This window comes from Capra hircus, chromosome 7 (assembly GCF_001704415.2).
Source record: "Capra hircus breed San Clemente chromosome 7, ASM170441v1, whole genome shotgun sequence".
Taxonomy (NCBI): Eukaryota; Metazoa; Chordata; class Mammalia; order Artiodactyla; family Bovidae; genus Capra; species Capra hircus.
Window position 1 is genome coordinate 83323444 of NC_030814.1, and position 26272 is coordinate 83349715.

A 26272-nucleotide genomic window follows, 5' to 3' on the forward strand; every position below is an offset into this window, starting at 1 on the left:
ACTGGAAAAACCTTAGCTTTGACTAGACGGACCTTTATTGGCAAAGTATGCTTTTTAATATGCTGTCTAGGTTGGTCATAGCTTTTCTTTCAAGAAGCAAGTGCCTTTTCATTTCGTGGCTGCAATCACCATCTGCAGTGATTTTGGAGCCAAAAAAATAAAGTCGACACTGTTTCCATTGTTTCCCCATCTATTTCCCATGAAGTGATGGGACCGGATGCCATGATCTTCGTTTTCTGAATGTTGAGCTTTAAGCCAAATTTTTCACTCTCCTCTTTCACTTTCATCAAGAGGCTTTTTAGTTCCTCTTCACTTTCTGCCATAAGGGTGATGTCATCTGCATATCTGAGGTTATTGATATTTCTCCCCACAATCTTGATTCCAGCTTGTGCTTCATCCAGACCAGCCTTTCTCATGAAGTACTCTGCATATAAGTTAAACAAGCTGGGTGACGATATACAGCCTTGACAGTAATGTAAATCAATTCATGTATTACTGGTATCAAATATCTCATATGAATCTAGTCCTAACACATTAAGATTTAAACACCCAGATTCTATTCCAAGCATCCAGGGCATTTTTGAGCTTAAAAACGTTTCTACACCTCCCAGATTTCAATGTAATTGTTCATTTGCTCCATTAGTTTCTACTCCTACAGAATTCATTTACATCACCTCATTTATCCAGATTTCAACCCTCCAGAACTCTCAAGCAACCAGAGCATCTCACACTCTGATAGTTTCAAATAAAAGAAAGCAATAAACGGTAATAAAAAGGCAAAAGTTAACCAAACAATTAAAAAGCAAAACAGCCCAAAGAATAACTGAACACACAACTTCTGGAGGTTGTCAGAGGCAAAATTCTGGTTTTCTGATGACCAGGCCTGGCCCTTTGTATAAATGTCATAAAACAGTGAGGAAATAAAAGATGATTGGAGAAAAAGAGCAAAGGAAACAAGAAATGGCTGTTGATAAGGAGAAAACAGGATGGGTTAGGGAGCCAGGCAGCATCCACTTAGTGAAAAAGAGAGCAGAGGCATCCATCTGAGAGGATCTGCCTTTCCAAATGGGTCACTCAGGCTTCTACCAGCCCTGTGAGTGCCGACACCAGAATATAGCCTGTGGGCAACCAGTTCCCACTGTCACCTTGCAGGGAAGGCTGGGAGCCAGACCAGGCCAGGAGAGCCCTCAGACCTTATTGTAAGTCTAAGCCCAGGGAGGAGACAGAGAGAAGGTTGGCTGAAAACATCATGAAAGGTGGGTTAGGCAAAGCCATCAGGAAGTCCTTAGGCCAAAGGGGCAAAGAAAGGAGCTCCAAGCGGTCCATGATTGGGTCTGTCTTCACATTCTACCATGCGCAGTGGGCTAGGAGCAGCCGTGGGGGCCTGGCCTCAGTGCACCTTGGTGATGGATGTCAGAATAGAGCGGCTGGTGCCCTTTGTCAGTCATGTTTCCTGAAGCCAGAGGTCTGTGAAGCATATCTGAGTGACTACCACGTCCCCCACCCCATTGGATAAATAGTGAAACTGAGTCACAGAGAAGTTAAGTAACTTCTGAAAAGTCAGAGCTAGTTAGTAGAGGAACCAAGGCTTTGATGCTCTGGTTTCAGAAGCCATGCTGCTGAGCACTATGCTATAGGCTGTCTCCTGTCTAAGCCTACATTTTTCATACCTTCAGAAACTGTTTAAAATTCACAACATTGTCTTTAACAGACAACTGCATGTGCTTCACTGGGAATACAACATTCAAGAAAAGGCACTCTATAATAGTTTCGGTAGATGCCCATCAAAGCACAGTTACTACATTCATAAACCACCAAAATTAGGCCAGCATTTCTCAAGCCTAGATAACTACAGAGCAGTCTAAAAAACTAAAATAAAAATCATACATCCAGAATGACTCCTGAGCCCATGATGTGGAATAACTGAAATGATCACTATTTCTTGTTTTATTTCCATCCCACCCCCAGCCCTTGACAACCACAAATCATTCTCTGTGTCTGGTCACTATTCTTTTTAATAGCACAACATCAATCAACTCTATTTCCTTAGGTCCCTCAAATCTTAGAATACCTGATGTATGTTTCCATTCTCTAGAACCAAGCAAGGCCAAATTCTGAATGAGAAACCAGGTAAATAGTCCTGTATCACTGGGTGAAGATTTTCTTAGTAGACTTGGCAACATGCCTCAGTATCCTAAGTTTCTTTCCTACAAGTAAACATTTCTAGAAAATTCTTCTTTATGGAAAGGGGAATACAGAACTGAAAGCCCTGGAAACGAAAGCTGCACAAGGGCTCCCCCAGGGCCTTTCATCACATCTCAGGCTGAACCAAGTCCACCGGCCATTTGCTGTCTGGCTCCAGCTCTGGAGGTCAGTGCAGGCACCCCTGGCCTCCACAGCAGCCCGGGACCCTCGTCTAATTCCCTCTGTGGCCAGGATTGCAGCCAGCACCCAGTGCCCTGGAAGTAAAGACGTAAGGATCCAAAGCCGCTCCTCATTCATGCCTCACACCCAGGAGCTCCAGGGGCCCAAACTTCCCATTTCTTTATAGTCACCTGGGAGTAAACCTATTAAATTATTCAAGATTTCGAGGGCCAGTGAAAAGTTATCCCAAACTAAGTAAAGTCTCCTCCTGGAAGCCATTCAGTGGAGAACATCCACGCTCTGGCTTCCATCCATCCATCCATTCAAATTTTGCACCCAAGGGCACTCATTTGGGAATCACAGTGTCCCTGGACTCAGAATCATACAAATGGCAGGTCTTTTGTCTTCTTTCTGGGCCTCAGATTGCTTAATAAAATACATTTCAAGTGTCTTACTCCCTCTGCATGTGACAGACAACCAAGAACTTTAACTTTTATATAAAGAAAATCCATTAAAAGCAAAAACCTATTTGTATTAATTTGATTTGTTTTCCTTATGATGGAAAATAACTGCCAAGAATAATGGTCCCAAATCCTCTAAATCTGAGTCTGGTATGAATCTGCAATGTATGAGGCCACCCCCCATCCATCCCCACGAACACACCAATCCCAGAATGCACTGGGCTCCTGAGACTACAGCTGGAAGCAGCTGGCACATCTCAGATCTCGGGTTTCACCAAAAAGTGGATCAAGTGGGAAATTTCAGCTGGGTGGGGATTGTGGGTGGTTTTTCCCTCAGACTGGGTATGTGAGAATGTGGAGGTGTCCTTTTCTCACCATCCACCAAGCTAAGCTTTCCAATGCACAGACAAACGTGAAAAGAATCTCCCTTTTCTAATACCCTGTTAAACCCTGAGAAATTGCCCATCTGCAAAAAAAAAAAAATGTCCTTGGCTTTCTGTTTGCTTTTGTTTTGAGTAAGACTGCCATCAAGTACCACCCAGAATATGCCAATCATTTTTGCCATACATGCCTCTTAAAACATTGTCTCTTTCACTATGAAGTTTGACTAGTCAGGACCGGATACTGAAATTCTCAGCATTGAAACTCTGAAAGTAACTCATGTCAGATGGGCACACACCATAGTGCCTGTCTCCCTTTTGGTGATTTTCAACTGAAAACAGTGATGATGACCCAAAAGAGGATAGTGATGCAAAGCAAACACAGTATCTCCCCAAATGCCCCACTGATCTATCACCTGAAAGGCAGAGGGGCATATTAATTTCTCAGAGAAATCAGAGTATTCCTCTGACTAAATATCAAGTTATGTTATGTGATATTCTGAAGAAAATAAAAGTAGACAATAGACAATACAGGGTGTTACAATTTAACTAATAGTATTAACACTGTGTACAAATTCAATTTTATCCTCTATTTGGGCTTCAGAGAAGGCAGGAGACAGGCCAATAGCAGAAAAGGATGTTTTCCCCTCAGGAAAAGGCCCACTTGTGAATTTTTACTCAGTTCCAGGGAAACAACCTTCACAGCTCCATGTACAGGTAAGGGGCAGTTTTCCTGTTACATTGATTGGTAGGAAGAGCTAGTCTAATTCCCTAGGTTACAAAGGCAGTGACGGAGCAAGAAACAGGCAGGTAAGGACCCCGCCGCAGCAAAAAGGCTCTGGACCCAAACCGTAGGTATCGGTAATTTAAGAGCAAGTTACAAACGATGAGGGACACAGACTTCTTCCATTTTTGCTTTTAAAACTACATCTATAACTAATATCCCCGTGGGTCAGAATTCTAGCTCTCTTCCGAGTCTCATGAAAGTGTGCACCACGTTCCCAGCACACACCCCCTGTCTCACTCCGGGCCGGTCACACCAGTCTTACCCACCTCTTTCTAGAAAGTCTGTCCTATGTGCCAACCTCTTTCCTATTGGAGAAGAACCTTTTCCTCCATCCTCTCAGCTTCTGTGGCTCTGGAGCCTATGGACTGAATGCACAAAAGAGAGATTAAGAACAAAAATTTCCACCAGGCCAACCTGATGACCCAATCTGCTTTCAGGGCATGGGGCACGCAGAGCTAAAAGTGCTTATTTTAGTGTCCCATGACTCCAATCAGATTGATGAAATTCCCAGCTTCATGACTGTCTCAGCTTAATGGGAATTCCTAGAGGGAAAACAAACATAAACTGAAAACTGAAGGGAAAGCCTGTTCTCATACAGCCATGTCTCACAAACCTGTTATCTAGAGGCATAGCTCTCAGACTGCCTCCTCCCCACTGTGTGCACGTCACCACAGTCACCATTGCTTGAAAAGAGACAGAATTTCCTTGTTCCTTTACGGTTAAGGTAAGTGAAACACAGCTTAGACAACTAGGTGTTTGTAGGAAAGAACTAGTATAAAAGATAAGGAAACATGTCATTGGCAAGAAGTTCTTACTCATGTGAGCTAAATTAGACTAGGCAATAAAGAAATTCAAATCTTATAAAGGACACCAGGAAACAAATTTGCTTCCAATGACATAAACATAATAGGGGAAAAAAATCTTAAAAAAAAAAAAAACAAGCAAGTGATTGGTTGCACTCTCTTATACTTAAGAGCAAAAACTACCAGGGTGGGCATACCAGACTTTTTGCTTTGCTGCCAGTCAGAGATGCGTAGCTACTTTCAGCCTCATAGGACAAATCAATAGATCAATACTTAATGTACTGATTTGTTATTTACATTTCTAATCCAAAGGGTAAGAGGGAACATGCTCCATTTTGGTGAGCATATTTATGAAATAAATTAACGAAGAAAATAGGCTTCCCTTATAGTTCAGTCAGTAAAGAATCTGCCTGCAATGCAGGAGACCCAGGTTCGATCCCTGGGTCGGGAAGATCCCCTGGAGGAGAACATGGTAACACACTCCAGTATTCTTGCCTGGAGAATCCCACGGATAGAGGAGCCTGGCAGGCCACAGTCCATAGAGTCTCAAGAGTCGGACATGACTTGGCGACTAAATCACCACCACCAAAGAAAATACCCTCAGCTGAGGCTGTCCTAAGATTCAGAACATCTCTAACTGGCATGGTTTTCTATGATCATCCCAGCTAGATTCAGATTTCTAATCCAGATCGCTCCTCGGAAATGCAAAGAAAAGCCAAGATACCTGTTACAATTAGGTTTGGCTGCAAGTCATAAACAAAACCCTGTAACTGCAACAGCATAAACAAGGTATACAGTCATCTCTGTCTCAAAAGAGCCTAGGAGTTGGCAGTCCAGAGGTGATTCATCTGCACCTAGAAGTCCTCAGGAACCCAAGCTATTTTAATACATGGCCACACCTTGCTGTAAAAGACTAGCAGATGCTATCTGTCTTTATCCAGGCACTCATGCACCCTCCACAAGAAGGGGACGATGAATGCTGGAGTAGGAAATGAGCTGTCTCTACCAGATCCAAATTCTACCAAACACTAAAAGGGGTCACAGTATGCCGCCCCCAAATATGCCGCTTTGGCATAAGAATTCTTGAGCTGAAGGCAATTGAGAAAAAGCCGAAAAAGCTCTCTGCTCATCCCCCATCAGCCTAAAAGCTTAACTTGCCTTCTGAAGATGTCCTCCTCTCTCACACCCAGAGGAAAGAACAACATTTATCACCAGAGCTTAAGACAGCACCCGGAGGAGTCTGCAGAAACTAAACCTTACTATTGACAGTTAACCCTTTCTTCCATCATGTTTCCCCGTATACTCAACATCCCCAAACTTACTACCCCTAGAAACCCAAACCCCCTTAACTTCATCGTTTCAATCCTCCACCATTCATTGCCCTTTGGTAAAATGGAATGTAAGTCTCCAACAGTAACTACTTCTTGGGTTTTCACTTCATTTGTAAGAAGGCCTCTGTGTACATGCGTGTTAGTTGGTCAGTCATGTCCAATTCTTTGGGACCCCATGGACTGTATGGGCTATCGCCTGCCAGGCTCCTCTGTCCATGGGGATTCTGCAGGCAAGAATACTGGAGTGGGTTGCCATTTCCTTCTCCAAGGGATCTTTCCAACCCAGATATTGAACCCGGGTCTCCTGCATTGTAGGCAGATCCTTCTGAGCCACCAGGAAAGTCCCCTCTGTGTATATAAAATAATATTAAAATGTGTATTCCTTTTCTCCTGTTAATCTTTTTCTCAGTTTAATTCACAGGTCTCAGTGAAAGAACATAAGAGTGAGGAAGAATTTTTTTTCCTTGCCACACATACAAATAGAAGTCAAACCCTCCACAGAGTATCCATTTATTTCTTTATTCAACAAACATTTACTGATTCCATACTATGTGGGAGGAGAGACAGAAAACTTGGTTAAGCTCGGCAAGGTCCTGCCCTCACAGAGCTTTCCTTTAGTGAGGGAAGCAGACATTAAAAAATTACTGGTGCAGGGCTTCCCTGGTGGCTCAGTGGTAAAGAATTCTGCTCATGCAGGAAACACAGATTCGGTTCCTGATCTGGGAAAAATCCCACATGCCCCGGAGCAACTAAGCTTGTGAGCCTCAGCTACTGAAGCCTGTGAACCTAGAGCCGCTGTTCCTTAACAGAAGCCACTGCAATAAGAAGCCCGTGCACTGCCACAAAAAAAAGCAGCCCCTGCTCTCCACAACTAGAGAAGAGCCCTCAGGGCAGTGAAGACACAGCACAGCCAAAAATAAATTAATTAATTTAAAAAATATATTACCGGTGCATCAGAACCGTGTGGATGCAACAAGAAGGAGATCTAACACTGGGGTGAGAAGGATAATATGAAACTTTCTGTAACCTTCCTTATTGTTGTTAAGGAACAGACGAAAAAAAAAAAAAGAAGAAGAAATAACAAACCAGAAGTAGACCTTGTAAGTTCAATAACAGCCCTAAAGCGAATTTCCTGTAGTGATTGACTTGGAGCCACAGAACAGCCAGCACAATGCTGCTTAACCGTAAACAAAGGTCAGCCAGGGAGACTTCGCTGGAGGAAATCGGTCGTCCAGTTTAAAAAAATCCTCTTTTGTTTCTGGAAGCTACTAAAAATCCAAGCCCTTCAAGTCATTTGGGCAACACAGAGGGAACAATTGGGCTTTTCCCTTTTTCAGAGGATGCACTTCACGGAGATGAATCCTGCTGGGGGAGAACGAGGGCAGCACACTGACTAGGTTCTTTATAAAAATCCGGGACTGGGGGGGATGTTGTGACTTCAGCCACTTAGCCAGAGCGGCACGTAGACTGTGACATCTTGACCTGGGAGGGAGGGGGCCCTCGGTGGTGCGGAAGCTCTGAGAGGGCTGAGAGGGAGGCGGGGGAATACCAGCAGCAGCCAGCTCTCTGCTTTCGTGAGCAAGAATAAAATGAAATCCCTCAAGGAGGAAAGGAGGGAGTGCGGTCATGAGAAAGTCCTTGTTAAATGTGCAGAGGTCAAAAAATACAATGGGGAATGCAGACTCAGCTTACCTGTGTTCATAGGAGATGCTGGAATGATCGGCCACTTAGTAGGCAGCTAAGGCAGACTGCAGAAGCAGGCAGAGGTGAGAATTCATCTCCTCTTTTTCTGACTCCTTATGCAGGGCAAACTACAAGAATAAAAAATTCACTGGGTCATTCCTACAGAGTCTACAGCCCTAAGCTATGGAAAGTTTCCTGGTACTGTTTCCTCAGAGGTTCTTTCAATTTCAAGAGGTTAAAATCATTTGATCACTCTGTTTTGGGGTAGCTAGAGTCTGGATTTAAAACACCAGGAAACACTGCAATTATTATGCAGAATTCTTTTAAGTTAGGGCAGATCATTAAGTCAAGAAAAGAAAGAAAAACCTTCAATGAATCATCTTTGTTATTCTTACCACAGTTTGCTGTAATATAAAACTGACATCCCATTCTCCAAGTTGCAATTCAAAATAAAACAAGATGCATCCCTGAGACACTGTCCCCTCGTGTTATCCCCAGAAAAGACAAGGCCACGTGTCGTCTCCTCCCCCCAAAAAGAACACAGGAAAAGACGCTCTCATAGTCCTCTCGTGAGGACCCCTCTCACAGGCTGTTTGAGACTATGAGCAAAGAGCATTTCCTGGCTCACAGCTGAATGTCCTCATTTTAATTGCAAACTCAATCCCTAAACTGGAGAAAACATCTCCTCTTTTCACTCAGAAGATTTTTTCACAGCTGAAAGCCAATTTGAATATGAGTTCACCAGCTCAAAAGGAGAGATTCAGTGGTACGGCATGTGGCTCACTGCAATCCAGTATCAAACCAGTTCCAGCCATGGTTCTTGAGTTCCTCTCAAGAGTCTTAGGTTAAGTCTTCCTTAAAGGGACTCTGAGCTCATCAGAGAAAGCACTGGCAATCCCACCACGACAGGAGTAGCCCCATGTAAGGAGCATCTTTCTGACCATACACGAGACCATGCCATCCTCCCCACTCCGTTCCAGATATGTGTCTATGCTGACAGCCTCGGTCTAGACCTGCCACATAGGGGTTAACCTCCACACTGTGTGGTCTCTCCCAGACCCTGTTTGTCAAAGGAATGACATTTGAATCAGAGGTGACCCCATCATTCCAGATCTCTGAGCTTCTCTTAACTAAATCAGTGCCCCTGGGCTGGCCCAGACCAGCTCCACACAGAATACAGGGAGCTCACTGCTTCTTCCAGTATCACCATGCATCTATTACACTTTATCTAGAAAGTTCTAACATCTGGCATCGTACTTGTATCTTACAATAGTGCTGGGAAAAGAAGTATTGGAGAAAGATTGTGCCCATTTTACAGAGGAAGACAGGGGCCTCAGAAGAGATGTGGTTTAAGCTGAGAATGGAATCCTGCCCTTCTGACAGCCCTGATACAGAAGATTAGAAATCCACTGAGCCACACCAGAAAATGCAGAGGAAGCTCACATCTGGTTCTCAGCCTCTCTCCGTCTTCCCACTTCTCTTAAACCAGCACTGACTTCTCCAGGTACCCACTTTCCACTTGGCTACTGGCTCTCTGCAGGATTTCCTGTCTTTGTCAACTCTACCTCCAACTATCCCATTTGTCGAAACTTATCTCTTCCACCTCCCATTCTGTTCTAACCAACTCTGAAATTTACCTGACTGGCTGCTTTTGGAAGCTGATGACTTCTGTTGTTTATGAAGGGTCATGACGAATAGCCCTAAGTAATCGTAGCAGAATCTAAATGAATTCTTAATTGGCTGATCATCAGAGCTTAAGGAAGTAAAATGCCATGTGACAGGAGACATTCCCCAGAGTGGGCAGAAGGGAGTATGTTTAACACACACTCTGGTAGAAGTTGCCAATTTTCCCCCAATAATCATTTTGTCCTCTCTCAACAGAACACCCAAGTTGTGTCCAAGTACACAGCTGCCAAAAATAAAGGTTTCTCAGCCTCCCATTCGGCTGTATATGCTATGTGACTAAGTTCTGCCATGTGATGTGACATGTTGCAATTGACATGTGCAACTTCCTGGTCACACCCTTAAGTGGAAGAGTGCCCTCCCCTACCCAAGTATGTGGTAGCGATGAGTCATCTCTCATCAAGCAGAACAATCAGGCCCAGACACCAGGAGGTCACCAGTTCACCCTGGACTACCCACGTCTGGACTGTTAAGTAGGAAAGAGATACTACCTTGTTGAGCTTTCATTCTTTGCAGTCTCGGAAAGAGAAGCTAAAATCATATCCTGAATATGGCCTTGACTGGAAGTCTATAAGCTGTTTTCATTCTTCTTGGTATAAATACTGCCTTTAGCCAAGAAGGGTCAGACAGGGGTAGGCTTGACTCACCAGAGCCTAAACCTCAAAACCTTTCGGCTGGAAGGAAATATGTGAAACTTGGAAAGATCATCTGAGCTGTGGCCCACCTGTGGCTAACTGGCATGTACAGCCTCCTTCCAAAGAAATTTAAATCTGAATTTTTTTCTGAAGGCTAACACCTAAGTATAAATCAAGCACTTAGCCAGTTTTTGTCCATGGTCTCCACATGGCCCAGCCTATTCATTTTATAGATGAGAGAGCTAGGGCACCGAAAGGTCAGATTACTCCTCTAAGAACATTCAGCTTCTTAGAAGCAGAGCTGTGCTGAAGACACAGATGCTCCACCTCCCAGACCCGCGCCACCTATATATCCTGCTGAAGACCCAGGCATCTCAGCCCCCAGACAAGCAGGCAGGGTGAGGGACAGCGTCATTTTAACTGACTCAGGACTCAACATTTCAGGAAAGGTCACAGAAGCTACCTTGTTGAGCCTCCAATCTTTGTAGTATGTTACAGGAGCTAAAATCTACTCTTTGTCTACTTTATTTCTTCCAGAGCAGTTCAGTCCTAACACCATTAGGCAGCTGGAAGACTGTCCCCATTTGGGGACAGCTATGTATAGGATGCGTGAGTGGGCTGAGAAGGAAATCCACGTGGGAGATGAGACCAGCATCCTCAAAACCATAAGTAGGTGAGGGAGGTGTCCTCAGAAAGATGGGAGATTAGCTATTCCAGTGAGAAATACATCAAGGGTAATGAGAGGCAGTTTCTTACTATCAGAGTTGCAAATACCAAAAGATAAAGAACTAAAATGAACCCTGTGATATTGGGTTGGATATGGAAGTTTTGATGTGAACTCCTAGCTCTCAGTATAAGCAGATAGATTCAGAAGTAAACACAGAGGTACTTGTGTATACAATTGACCCCTGAACAACGCATTAGGGCCCTAACCCTCTGCAGTCAAAAATACACTTATAATTTAAAGTTGGCCTTCTGTATATGAGGTTCTGATCCTGCAGATTCAACCAGCATATGACTGTGTAATACTGTAATTCTGTTGAAAAACATCTGAGCGTAAGTGGACCAGTTCAGTTCAGTTGCTCAGTTGTGTCCAACTCTTTTACGACTGAGTGGACTGCAGCACGCCAGACTTCCCCAACTCCTGGAGCTTGCCCAAACTCATGTCCACCAAGTCAGTGATACCATCCAACCATTTCATCCTGTTATCCCCTTCTCCCCTTGCCTTCAGTCTTTCCCAGCATCAGGGTCTTTTCTAATGAGTCAGTTCTTCACATCAGGTAGCCAAAGTACTGAAGTTTCAGCTTCAGCCTCAGTACTTTCAATGAATATTCAGGGTTGATTTCCTGTAGGATTGACTGGTTTGATCTCCTTGCAGTCCAAGGGACTCTCAGAAGTCTTCAACACCACAGTTCAAAAGCATCCGTTCTTCGGCATTCAGCTTTATGGTCCAAATCTCACATCCATACATGACTATGGAAAAAACCACAGGTTATGTAGACTAGACAAGACCTTTGTCTGCAAAGTATTGTCTCTGTGGACCAGTGCCGTTCAAACTCGTTCAACAGTCGGTTGTACACGTATTTCCCAGCTCTATCCTCTGTAAGGACCTAGCAGCAGTGATATCTTCATGTCACTAGTCATACCTGCACCAGATCTTGGCTTCCAAATATGATTCTTTTCTACTTTTTTGGCTGTGCTTCCCGGCATATAAGATCCTAGTTCCTTAACCAGGGTTCAAACCTACGCCTGCTGCAGTAGAAACACAGAGTCCTAACCACTGGACCACCAGGGAATTTCCCTAAATATGGTTCTTGACTAAAAGGAATCAGAGCTCCTGGGAGAAATGGCTGATAGCAGAACTGGGGTAGATTAATTACAAGAACAATCTGGGACATCTTGTTTCAAAAAGCTACCAAGTGCCTAAAGAACAAGGACACATTCAAAAAACACAGATGTCAGCTCAAGGGGAACTCTGCTGGCCAAATCAGGAACATCAAGGTACATTGTGAGCATCCAAAGAAGTAATAAAACAAATGGATTATAACTCACTGTATAAAAGAGGAAAATAGATGAGACAAGAAAGTTTGAGGGCGAACTGAACACACAGGTAGTTTCAAAGTCCCTCCCCACAGAAGACATTAATTCACAAAGGAGAAATAGTTCACAATGAAAAAAGCTGGTAGACACCACTCTGGTCAAGGTATCAATGGTAATATGAGTAATAAGACAAAACGCAATCATGCACCACCTCATGGGACGAACATGGCATCATTTCTGCAATTGTAACTGCTAAAGGTGCACAACCTGAACCTAATCATGAGGAAACACCAAGTTGAAGGTCACCCTGCAAAGTAAGTGGTCTGCAGTTCCCAAAGTATCCAGGACATAACAGTTAAGAGACTAAAGGAAACTAAGTATATATGACATGACTCTCTTTGCTATAATAGACTCTGCTGGCTCAAATCAAAGGGTGAATGGAATCAGAGTATCAGTAACGTATCAATCGTATATGGTTACATAGTAAAATGTAGTTTGTGGGAAATAAAGGCTGAAGTGCTTGGAGTTAATGTGGAATCAGGTCAACAACACGCTCTCACAGCTTAGAGGGGGAACAGTTACTTCCATTTTTCTTTAAGTTCATGATTATATAAAAAATAAACAACATTACAAAAGAAGAAAGAAAGAGTAGCGATTGAGAAACAGGCAGGGAAGGAGGCATTGCTAGAGCTCCACTTTCAGGGGCTGCAACTCCTGTCACCAGACGCTAACTCTGGGGCCAAAATGCTTGGGTGCAAATTTAAGTTCCATCATTTATCAGCAGTGAGACTTGGTGAATGTTGCTTACCCCTTCTCTGTACCTCATCAGTAAAATGAGGATCATAATACCTAATTTGTAGAACTGTGGAGAATTAAATGGGTTTATATTTAAGTGCTTTGAAAAGTGCCTGGATCACAGTTTAAGTTAAACACAATGTCCCCTGGAGTTGTTAAAAATGGAGTAAACTCACACATATGCTTACTACGGGGGAGCAGGGGAAGAAAAATAATACTTTTTTAAATGTAAAAGACACTATTCTGTGATTATAGCCATTGAGTGTTTCCTCTGACACTTCGGGCCTTGTTTTACCTAAGCACAATAATCAACTGCAGCAAAGGTGATTTGCGCAGTTATCAGATGGAGGTAGGGAAGGCGGGTAATCAATGGTGCTGGAATGAAAAGCAGCTCAGAAAAGCCCAGCCTGAAGTTTAGCACATTGAGTTTAACACAAAACCTTTTCCATGGTGACTTCCTGGATACCTAAAAGTCCGAAGGAATCACTCCCCTGCCAAACTGAGGCGCTTACTCTGATCAACAGCGCCACCTGCAGGGCAACACCGTGAAGGCTATTGGATAATACTTGATTCCTGGCCAGAATTCTCTTAATAGAAAACCATAGAACTGTCAGTGAAAAGACCAACAAATCGCAAACGCCGAGGAGTTACTGAATCTGTCCTATTTTCACACCTAACCTACCCAGGGAAGAAAACTGCCTCTGCAAAAATTTACACATAAGCAAAGAGGAAAAATCCAACTGACAACTAAAATCGTAAATTATATAGGAATAAACTTTGCTAAGAATGATAAATATTTGAATTCAACAGATACCGTATACCTCGGTTTTTTAAATGAGTATTATAAATTGGTTCTTTCCTACTTATAAATTTGATTCCAGTAAACATTTCAAAGAACTTCACTTTTCAAAAACCAATGCTTCTAAATTTCTTTCAGGAAAACACATTAAAGAAAATTTTTTTTCAAGTGCAAAATACAGAACACACCCTAATAAACATTTGCTGAGCTCTTACCATTGACAGGCACCATGTTACTTTGTAATATTTTTTTAAAATCTTTATAATTGTAACTGTCCTGTAGAGTGGAAATGCTAACCACAGCTGCTCGGGTCCACTGTGGAGGCCGGAACTCGCAGTATGGCTGCAACACTTAGGGAGGGCCAGACAGTGACAAGGCGATTCAGTGTAACCAGCATCCAGCAGCTCCCAGCAAAGGACTAGGCTCCCAGCACCTTCAATCACATGGCCAGAAATACTGCGTACAGATGCACACTTTAACTTCTATGGCTACTATGAGTAACTTTTATTAAACCAGTAATAAAACAAAGAGGGCCATTTAAAGGCAAAATTTTTTAATAAATGTCACAGCAAAAAATGTCCTTGTTGCTAGAAAGATGTAGAAAACTGAATTAGTTTCAAAGAAAACTTCTGGAATCAGTTTAACTTGACTTTTATAACCTAAGATGAGAGCTGCTGGTACCCCTCCCACCAGTGTATTGGACATTATTATTTCAAATTGGCTAGTATGGCGTGGCTTTAGGAGATACACGGGAAGACGGAGAACCTCCTTAAATACCTGATTGGAGAGAAATTATAAATGTAAAAATTTTTAAATTAAAACACCGACACAGCTTGTGTTTCAGAATACCTGTTAAAAAATAAAACGCTTGGGAAAAAACTGGGTATAAAAAAATATTTCAATCACTATTAATCTTATATAATTTCACAAAATGAAAACAGCCAGTTACTACATGGTTCCTAAAAATGTTTTAAAATAGTGTTTTATATTCTTCAGATTATATTCTATAGACAGGGCTACAAGACCTAGCACTGTAACTTACAAAGAAAAACCATGACGAGGTTTTTTTTAAAAAAACAAATGCCCAAAGAGAGTAATTCTCTCAAGCATCAGCTTGTATTAAAAAGTATGTATATATCAATACAAGGTGATTTAGTCTATTATGAACTTCACAACATGGAAGAAAACTTGGTTTTCGGCACAATCATTTCATGAGATGTTTAAAAGGAGTCCCCAGTTCAATAATGGGAACCAGACAGTGTGCGTGTATGTGCTAGGGAGTGGGGGTGGTGGAAACGGGATCAAGAAGTGGAGGATTTCAAGCACCTGGTTCTCCAAGATCATTTTCATTTTCACTGGCTTTAATTTTTAAGCAAAGTTATACATCCTCTTGATTTAAAGACACAAACAGCTCTACAAGACCTGTTATGGAAAACAGTAATGCCTCCTTCTCCATGTCTCTCCCCCACAACCTGAAGCAAAGATTTCTTTCAGAATTTCTTCCCTATCTTTATAAGCCTATGTTGGTATTTCCTGTTTTGTAAGTTTAGACATTATTGATTGTCCACCACAGAACATAAACTGCCTGCCTTCCTAACCTGCTCTCATACCCTGAACTTCTGCCAACATGCTCTCAAAAGGTTTATCACCATGTTTGGCTTAATATTCAAGGCTGACCACAGCTTGTGAACACTAGTCACACTGGGCCATGGAACATGCTATGAATACCATCCCTTCCCTGACAAATTTAAAATTGTTTGGTCTTTTCATTTGCTTGCTTCTCTGTCATAACTCAACCCCAAACTCTTTGCCCATTGTCTGAATCTCTCCAATACATCCTGACACATCAGGTCCTGTATAAACATCATCTTCCAAGGCTTCTGCCCAGTCCAGTCTGGCAGGAGTGAAGGTGGTGGGTAGCTGCTACCCATTAGGGGAGCGAAGGCTGCCAGGAAGATGGAACTGCAGGAGGCAGCGTGCGCTTGGCACGGCCCTTGGCCGAACCACTCCAGGGGCTCCTGGGCAGATTCTCAAGAGGAGGCAGATGCTCAGCAAAGAGAAAGTGAACTATGCCGAGGTCACTGCAAACACGAGCTGCTACACACTTAATATTCTCTAAGAACAAACCTAAAGGCAATTACAGGAGCTTAACAGCTAAAAAGGATGGTCTGAGGTTGCCTAAGAAATCCAGAGGTGCTTTGCATAGAAGTCCAGTCATCCACAGGTGCAGGTTCTAGGTGGGCCAGGGGCAAAATCTCCGTCTGTCTCGCAAATTTCTTCTGTGGTGACACAGGTGATCCTGAGCGAGGGAAGCTGTGATGGTGAAGAATGCCCCCAGTCATCTTAAATAAACACCAAGTCGATCCACAAGCGTAACTGCGCTACGGTCCTCCACGAACAAGGGACACTCTCTTCAATCACACCCTTTCCAGGGTGTGAGGTGACGCGAATCAAGCTCGCCACTGATTTCTTTATTTGCTTAGGAGATGTTCCTGCATCTACTGAAAAGACTTCTATTTTCTTCTCTATTATGTTCTGATTTTTTCCAAATTCCCACCATGACATGTACTATTATTTTTTATAAATTATAAAAATAATCCTAAATTTAAAAAATCAGTAACTACTAGTAACATAAAAATTCACCTACTCTACTTTTTATTACTTGAGATGATGTCTTGAAAACTTTTATTATTTTTTTTAAATGAGTCTCTTGATTTAGGCCCAGAAGCATAAGGGATTAGCCACCGTCATATTCAAAATGATACATTTATTCAAGGCAAATACTCATTTTCTTTGTCTTCTTCAGAAGAAAGAGTTGTAACAATGCATGAAAGACTTGAAATGTCAATTTAAAGCACTTTTTACTGAAACTTGATTCCTTGGGCCAGAGGAAGGTCCTTACTGTAGTTGATGGTACTAAGGGGGGTAAAAAATGAACAAAATTAAATGAAGAATTGTACACATGTAGCAGAGGAAATTTTATGTCATGAAAAAAATGTAGCCGATCTGCATATGTTAACAAGGGCAAATGTTCAAGTTATAAGATGGTGAAAAAAATCAGTATACAAAAAAATTAGTATAGATCCAGTTTTATAAAAGAAAAAAAAAAGGAGAAACACAAAAGTCTGAAAAGACACACAGGGTATCTGTTAGTCGTGGTTTTCAGGGTGTAAAGAATATGGAGACTATAACTTCATCTTCTTTATGTCTCTCAATAACGTGCAGTGAATTAGTAGGAAAAACACAGGGATTCACATCTGATAGCGATAAAATAAGGAATTATAATAATTTGGAAAATAAAAGGTTTCCTTTTAGCCATCTGGCTTTACTCCTGATACAGAGTGTCCCCATTAAATGGGTTCCAAAAAGGCCGCAGCTATTAATACATGCTTGGTTCCCTAGATTCCAAGTACACAAGACAAATAAAAGGAACAAGACTGTCTTCAACAAAAGGGAATCAGGCAAAGAGCATGCATATGTCTGAGACTAAACAAGCCATAGCCAAAGCACCTCAGAAACTCCTGACATACATTCAAAAATTTGCTAAGAGTAGATCCTAAGCATGCCTGCACGTGCACACACACACACACAATGATGTGAGGTTAAGGATGTGCTAACTTGACTGTGGGAATCTTTTCACAATGTATGCATATGTAAATCATCATGTTATACATTTTAAATAAATTGCAATCTTGTCAATTATATACCTCAGTAAAGCTGGAGGGGGAAAAAAAATTCCTGACCTACATGAAGTTGCTGGAGAACCCCCCACCCTGCTCCTTCTGAGGTTCTAGAGCCAGTGAGAAACAGTAAATGAGACCAAGACAGTGTCCTGGTTCCTCACCCGTGCTCCTTTAACACCTAACACCACACGGGCCTCACCTCACATACCATCTTATTGTACCTGGATGGAGCAATTTCTATTTAAAGGGGAGGGAAAATAGAACACAAGTAAAAAGTCCTAATCAAAATCTCCCAGCAACAGGTTCCCTCACCGGCTACCCTTGCGCTGTTCTACTTTCAAGGTTCATGTTCAGTATTCCGAGAGAGCAGGATCCCCCACCCCCACCCCCCCACCGCCCCCGCCACTCACTAGCCAGGCCTGCAGGCAGCCCACCCACCTCCATGTTCTTCTACCCCGGTAGATTGCAGGGGTAGGTTAACTGCACCCAAGGAAAAAACTCAAAGGACAGCCTCTTCCACTTTATCCTGCTGGCTGACCCCAAGTGTCTTGCTATGGTGCTATCCCTAGACAGAAAACACTGGTTTCAGTCAGATGCTGGGCACTAGCTGAAGACAGTTAGGAAAATAATAGCACCAAGTGGATGATCTGGGAGGGGAGAGCTGTGGAATGTTAGAAACACAAAATCAAGAGAAATTACACGAACACAGAGCAGAAAGCAGAAATGTGTAGAAGCATGTTCCAGAGGCTGTAAGGCCAAACCGCTTCCCCAAAGCCTTCTCTTACCAAGTAGATCTTCTCATGTACTGCTTCCAGGCATCACTGCCCGACTCCCTGCCACCGCCAGTGTGCTTCTCTCCTCCTAGAGAAGAGCACAAACAGCTCGTGAGCAGCGCCTCTGTGCGGGCTCCTGCTCAGTATCATGGAGATGAAGACACCAGGGGACCAGAGCTACCTGACCAGTTACCTTACCTGTGGCCAGGTAGCTCCTTTGCAAACAAATAAATAAAAGACAGAGACCAAAACAAACACAAAACAGGGAACTACTGTGGAAAATAAACTTAAAGGAATTTAAAAAAATAAAAATATCAAGCAGCAGAAGGCAACCTTGAAAACACCTTACCATTAGACCACGGTGTTAAGAGCAGAAACCTCTTGACAAGGGAAATATAATTTATTTTCCCATTTACGCTTATCTGTATATAATTTTCTAAAATATACATAAACTGATGTTATAATGTTTAAATGTCATATTAATACTTTTAAAGATTATAAAAAGATTATGACTCCACAAAACAAGAAAAGGTTACATTTAAAAGTATGCTATCAAAGTACACTTAATATTGTTTTTTGGTAAGAGCAGACGAGAAAAAACTTGAGAGAAGGATTAGAAGAAAAGTTTGAAGAAATCTCTCAAAAAGACTAATGAGATAGATAAAGGGAAAAAAATTAGATAATTCTTCAAGAGATAACATTCAAATAATAGGAGTTCTAGAAATTAAAACAGAAAAAAAAAATCAAAGGGAAAAAAACTCAAACACCACCAAAACAAAATAAAACTATCAAAAACTTTCCACAACTAAAACCTGTGAGTTCCAATGCTAAAAGGCCAATTGCTAGCCCACTGACTGTGCAACAAGAATTTTACCAAGATCTCCACTGAGGCATATTACTGAAGAATTTCAGAACATCAGACATAAATAACAGACCCCAAACTTTTGAAATGAGGGGAAAGATCAGAAATCAAAGGGGACTGGGCTTTTCAGCTACAGTAATGGAAACCAGAAGACAAGTAAGTTATAACTTCAAAGTCTGAGAAAAGTTACAAGCTGTGCAGAAAATACACAGCAGATCTGTTTACAGTGCCACTAGCATCTGGAAATTTACAGGCTAACCAGTTTCCCATACGGTCTCACTGGGCCAACAATGTAGTTTATGTTTAATACCGGTTTTCCTTCTGAGAGTCTGAAATCTTGGGGGCATGTTAGGCCTTGCATGCCTGTGTGACCAACTCCCAGTAAAAGCTTTGGGTACCAAGTCTCTATGCCTTCCCGGCAGACAATGTTTCACACATGTTGTCCAACATGGTAAAAGAAAAAGGATTCTCCACATACCAAATGCACCTCCAATCTCAGCCCCACTAGTTGGAATGTTGACGTTTACAATGCCACAATCTGATCCTTTTGGTCTGCATATATAAAAAGGGAGGAATAGTGAAAGCAAAATATAGGGAAGTTAAAAATATATATATATATATATATACACACACACGTACATACACACACACAAAAATGAATAAATAAACAAGCTGAACAAAACTTCTAAAATTCTCAATGCTGAAAAACAGATTTCACCTATGATGGCATCATTTTCTTTTTTGTAAAGTCCATTCACCACACAAATCAGACTTATATACATTTTCAAAACAGACAAAGTTATACCCAAGCCAGCGAAAGATTCTGCCCATATCCTTGGTAAAGATGCTACTTGAAAGTCCCTGTTTGACTTCATTGTTCCATGCAAAGACCTCATCTTCATTCTAAAAGGATAGACATTGGAAGCTGTTAGATGATACAGTGTCCGGTCCAATCACTAATGGTAAACTCATTCCATAAAATTTACCAGTGTAATCATAGGGGAACTAAGGAGTCAACATTTTCCTAATACAGTGCTTTGTGGGATCTTCCCCTCAAATGAACTTTGAGAAAAACATATAAGGGGACTTGCTTGGCTGTCCAGTGGCTAAGACTCAGTGTTCCCAACACTGGGGATCTGGGTTCCATCCCTCATCAGGGAACTAGATCCCATATGCTGAGACTAAGAGTTTCCATATGAAGACCCAGCACAGCCAAATAAATATAAAACACACACACACACACACACACACACACACACACACACAAGTACATTCTTCCGTTCATGCCACTACATATAAGATCTATTACTTACTAAGCTCTTACTACATGCAACATAAACACACTGACCTGGGCATTGAACATACATTTATATATTTAATTCTCAGCCAATGACATAGGCTCAATGTTATCCCAAATTCACAGATTAGGCAAGAGGGGCTAAATTATATGCTCAGGAACTCAAACATGTAGACACATGACAAAACATGAAACTACAATTTATAGTCACATTATGTGGAACAATAATAGACAATTTAAAGCAAGATTTTAATTCATGCAATCACATAACTGGAACAAGGTATGTCTCATTACCCTTTAACTGTTAATCATAGTAGCCAAGCCTCAATTCAATCTCTAAGCTTCTGCTGGCAGAGTAGGGCCTGTTGCACGTGAGGAAGGAGACCCTCTAGATACCTATGTCTGCTGAAACCTCTGTGTCCTCTGATACAGGTTGTAACTGTATGTTTATATCTTCTCATTTTGTCCATTGATATTGAACACTCAGACTATCAAACTACCTGGTCCCTTCTGTGCACAAGATGACTGCATAGCATACACAGCTCAAAATCAGGTGATACAGACAATGTGGGCCACATTCTCCATTAATTTCAACAATGGCCCTTGGCTTGTCTCAATCCCCCTGGCATCTAGCTTAACATGCTTTATTGTTTAAAGAGTTCGGATCATCGTATTTTGTCCTTAACTTTCAAATCTCTACTAATCACAGTCATTTCATCAAACCTCCCCAAAAGGCTAACTGAGTGAAATTTAATATGTCTTTATTTTCTCCTGGTCTTCTCATTTGTTTCAACATTAAACTAGAGGTAAGAGAGAAGGAATCCACATTTTACCTTGAATTTAAAGACATAAAGAATCGGGGCAAAAGTCTCTGTGTGTACAATGGACGCGTCATGCTCAAGACCTGTCACGATTGTCGGTTCTACGTAATTTCCAGGGCGATCCATAACCTGCAGCAGAGAACGGAAATAAAACCAAGAATATTTGGTTTTGGTTCTTCGGTTCAGCAGATACCATCTTCGCCTGTACTTTAAGGTGTTTTTTTTTTTGATATGGACCATGTTTAAAGTCTTTACTGAATCTGCCACATTATTGCTTCTGTTCTATGTTTTGATTTTTTTGGCGGGGCATGTGGGATATCAGCTCCCCAACCAGGGAGCGAACCCACACCCCCTGCATTGGAATGTGAAGTCTTAACCACTGGACTGCCAGGAAGTCCCATGCCTATACTTTTGGGGAAAGAAAATATCATTTATAAGTGAATTATTTCTCCAAAATAACTTCCCATCATGAATGAAAATTTCTCTGCCACCTATTGGTTCTAATTTAGTTGGTCAGAAAAAGAAAAGAAAAAAGGGTCAAGGACAGAGAGCAGGGCTATGCATCATGACCAAGTTACAGTGAAAAAATGCGGCTACAGGTGGCTATTTTTAACTCCACATAATTTTTAAAGAGGTAATCTATATCCATCCTGTCACAACGTACCCCACCCGCACCGCTTCCCCAATTCTTGCATTGAAGCCTTAAACCTCACCTTCTCCACTATGACTAAATTTGAAGACAGGACCTTCAAGGAGGCAAAGTTAAACAAGGTCATGTGGGTGAGGCCCTTATCAGATAGAACTAATTGCTCATAAGAAGAGACACCAAGGACCTCCTCTCTCCAGGCAGACCATGTGAAGACACTGAGAGAAGGTGGCCACCTGCAAGCCAGAAGCCTCATCAGGAAGAACCAAACTTGCCAGCACCTCGATTTTGGACTCAGCCTCCAGAACTGTGAGACAATAAACGTGTTGCTTAAGCCACCCAGTCTGTGATGCTGTGTTATGGCAGCCCTAGCAAATGAACACACAGTAACACAGAAACCTAAAGCTCCAAAAGGGCATACTGAAGACACGCTCCTAACTAAGCTCCACATAACCAAATTACTAGTTCATCTCCACGTTAACGTCTATAAAATATTCTGATGCTGGCAGCACGCTGCTTGGCCAGTGGTCAGTTGTCCAGTGTGCCTATACAATTCTGCTCTCACCTTCTGAGCTGTATGTTTACCAAGAGTCACCTATATTTACTCCCGGTTCTGTATGCAGCAGCTATATTTATTACTGTAATCCTATATTGCATTGTGTAACAAGTAAATATTACCCAAGGAGGAGAAAAAGTTACTTCTATAAAGTTATATGCTTAAAAAAAAAAAAAACCTCAAGGTAAATAAGTAACAAAAATACAAATATGCATACACATCTCTATCAGGTGAAATATAGGTGTGTCAATGTTAAGAGAAGGATTCTGCTCTCAGAGAGCTTTGCAAGAGACTCAGTTCACTGTGATTTTTAAAGAACTGAAACTACATTGTAGATAATAAATGATACTTATAGCTTATTCAAAGATGAAGACAAATTTCTATCCTACATGAAGAAAATGCCTTGGATCTACATCTCAAGAATCAAACAAATAGAGTGTGAAATGAAATTCATATTTTACAGCAAGACAAGAAAAATTTAACCATCAAAAGCTTTCTCTGCCCCATGGTTTCCTCTCTCCCCTCTACTGTGCATTGTGTATCTGTATTATGCGTCAACCAAACCTCCCCATAAGCAGAAATACCTGCTTAACCATAAAGAGCAAACATTCTCCTAGCACCAATAAGACAATTCCTAAAATATAACACTCCTTCATTATCTTGTGAGCAGCCACGATGACATTTCTCTAGACTGTGTAAACTGTCATTTAATATACAGTCTAAAATACTTTTACAACTGCCTTGACTTCTAACAGGCAGAATGGTTCTCGAACCGTTCCAAGATACTGTTCCTGGGTTATAATCCTTAACTTGGCTCACATAAAACTTTCCATTTCTTTCTTAAACCAACTAATTAATTTTCCATTGACAACAGTAGTATGTGTCAAATTAAAATGCTTGTAGTGTGTATTTTTTTGATTCTCTGCCTTAAATGACTTAAAAATCAGGACTAAATGCAGATTTAAACTGTACTGAATACAGTCCTCCCCTGTACCATGAAAAAGAGGTCTTCATCTTCCTTCCATACAAATTGCCAGGCACTCAATTCAAAGATAACCTTGGCTCCGAGTTGTGTCTTTTCAGAAATGTTCCATGAGTGTTATACTGTCATTCTTTCAAATATGTACTTACTCCCCTGTCACAAAAGGAATGCAGAAAAGAAAGCTGGCAGTCAGGGACACTTCATCAATTTACCCAGAGCCTACATGTGCACAAAAGGAAAAGAAAGTCCTGATCTCAAGTGGTCATTACCTTGCCACCATAGACAACGGCGCCACCTTCCTTCTTTGCTTCTTCCACTGCTCCAAGAAACATGCTTACTGCCTGTTTTGTGTGGAGTGGCCCATAGAGAACGTTAGCTGGAGAGGAAAAAAGAATGCTCTTCATTTCACCCTAAAAGACATCATTTTATTATTCTAACAGCTATCTCAATGAGCAGACCAATCCCTTCATATATCACTTCGGTTTAGAGCAGGAGGTTTCAGCAACCTTTCTCTGCAGACAGCCAGACAGTAACTATTTCACGCTTTGTGTGACACGTGGTCTCTGCCATGACTATTCAACTACACCAATGCAGTGCAAAAGCAGCCACAGAAGATTTGCAAAAAAGCAGGTGTGACTGAGTCCTCATAAGCTTTCTATAGAGAAACATGGAGGGTCAAACCTAGGCAAAGAGCTATCAATTCATCAGAGCACTGCAGTCAAAATATAGGCTCTGCTTCTTCATTACAGGGTGACGATTCTCTAAGAACTTCATAGGCCCAGCAGTTGTGAACAAGTTAAGGGTGCACAGGGGGTCGGGGTTGGGGAGCAACGAGGTAAGACCACGCAAGACTATAAACTTGCTAAAACAGGGCTCCAAAGGCATTGAAGTTTTAGTCCAAAAGCAATGAATGTGTCAAGCAAGAGAGTGAATTATCTGATTACATTTTTTAAACTGCTTTGGTTATGCTGGAAGGCAGAAATGGAAGCAGAAAAGTCAGGTAGGTGCTTCTCGCCACCTTGCTTGAGGGAAGATGGTGGTAACTCCAAAGAGGGAAACGGAGAAGGAGCAGCTCCTCAAACTCACCCCACCTCAAGATCATTTCCCAAGCTCACCCCCTCAGCTCACATGAAACACTCAGATCCTAACTTGGAGTAGATTTGTCGCCCCATCTGCCCAATAACAACCTGCTTCAGAGTCCCTTGGGCCTCTCGGAAAGGGAAAATAAATAAATAAATAAATATATAAATATATAAATATATATATATATGTAGAAAATCAGAAACTCTTATAACGTCAGCAGTTAAAAAGAAAATCTCTGAAATGAACCAGATACTCACAGTCCCAAGGGTTCCCAACACGGATCTGTGCATACGCCTTTTTAAGTCTACTGACAACTTCATCATGGATGCTTTCATGTAAGAACTAAATGAAGAAACATTCAAGGGATTAGGAAATATAAATGCACTATTAATAGTACATATAAATAGTATAAATAAATGCACAAAATTGCTAACAACGTACAATTTTCTTTTCTTCCTGCAGCCCTTTTTTTTTTTTTGGGCCGCATTGTGAAGCTGTGGGCTCTTAGTTCCCTGCCCAGGGATTGAACCCATGCCCTCAGCAGTGAAATCTCAGAGTCCTAACCACTAGACTGCCAGGGAATTATTCCAATTTTTCTTAATAGTACTGATTAATACAGGTGACCCTGGAACAACATGGGTCTGAACTGCTCAAGTCCCCCTGTATAAAAATATTTTTCTAGAATAAATGCTACAGGACTACATGGTTCACAGTTGGATGAAACAGAAGATTTTGTATAGAGAGGGCCAATGATAAATCATATAGAGGTGTGTAATACTGGAGTGGATTTTTCTAAAGACTACTACTGTCCCTATAGAAATTAATTTGGGTTATGACCCAAATAGCGTCCTGTAATATTTGACACTTAATAGAAAGGATACAATAGTATCCTTTAATATTTGACACTTAATAGAAAGGATACAATAGTATCCTTTAATATTTGACACTTAATAGAAAGCATAGCTATGCATATTTGCTCCAGGATACAAAGGAAAAACAAAAGTTAACCAAATAAAAAAATGCTTGACATTTACATCATTTCATAGTTTGCCCTGTAATTCAGTTCAGTTCAGTTCAGTCGTTCGGTCGTGTCCAACTCTTTGCGACCCCGTGAATTGCAGCACGCCAGGCCTCCCTGTCCATCACCAACTCCCGGAGTTCACTCAGATTCACATCCATCAACTCAGTGATGCCATCCAGCCATCTCATCCTCGGTCATCCCCTTCTCCTCCTACCCCCAATTCCTCCCAGCATCAGAGTCTTTTCCAATGAGTCAACTCTTCACATGAGGTGGCCAAAGTACTGGAGTTTCAGCTTTAGCATCATTCTGTCCAAAGAAATCCCAGGGCTGATCTCTTTCAGAATGGACTGGTTGGATCTCCTTGCAGTCCAAGGGACTCTCAAGAGTCTTCTCCAATACCACAGTTCAAAAGCATCAATTCTTCGGCGCTCAGCCTTCTTCACAGTCCAACTCTCACATCCATATATGACCATAGGAAAAACCATAGCCTTGACTAGATAGACCTTTGTTGGCAAAGTAATGTCTCTGCTTTTCAATATGCTATCTAGGTTGGTCATAACTTTTCTTCCAAGGAGTAAGCGTCTTTTAATTTCAGGGCTGCAGTCACCATCTGCAGTGATTTTGGAGCCCCCAAAAATAAAGTCTGACACTGTTTCCACATCTATTTCCCATGAAGTGATGGGACCAGATCCCATGATCTTCGTTTTCTGAATGCTGACCTTTAAGCCAACTTTTTCACTCTCCTCTTTCACTTTCATCAAGAGGCTTTTTAGTTCCTCTTCACTTT

At 41.7% G+C, this 26272-nt stretch overlaps 1 protein-coding gene and 1 long non-coding RNA gene across 2 annotated transcripts in view; both read right to left on the minus strand.

The window, feature by feature from the left end:
• LOC106502319 lies at positions 379 to 8724 on the minus strand. The gene is made up of 4 exons (XR_001295880.2): positions 8205 to 8724; positions 7819 to 7937; positions 4259 to 4357; positions 379 to 424 (listed from the first exon to the last, which is right to left on the minus strand). It is a non-coding gene; the product is annotated as an uncharacterized LOC106502319 (long non-coding RNA).
• Positions 14298 to 26272, minus strand: part of ALDH7A1 (aldehyde dehydrogenase 7 family member A1) — a 44408-nt gene continuing 32433 nt past the window's right edge. The window contains exons 13-19 of the mRNA XM_005682692.3: positions 24722 to 24806; positions 23651 to 23757; positions 21210 to 21326; positions 19885 to 19982; positions 19558 to 19631; positions 18230 to 18305; positions 14298 to 16677 (exon numbers count right to left, since the gene is read on the minus strand). Coding sequence (XP_005682749.1) covers positions 16623 to 16677; positions 18230 to 18305; positions 19558 to 19631; positions 19885 to 19982; positions 21210 to 21326; positions 23651 to 23757; positions 24722 to 24806 — 612 coding nt within the window. The 3' untranslated portion in view covers positions 14298 to 16622. The remainder of the gene's footprint in view (positions 16678 to 18229; positions 18306 to 19557; positions 19632 to 19884; positions 19983 to 21209; positions 21327 to 23650; positions 23758 to 24721; positions 24807 to 26272) is intronic.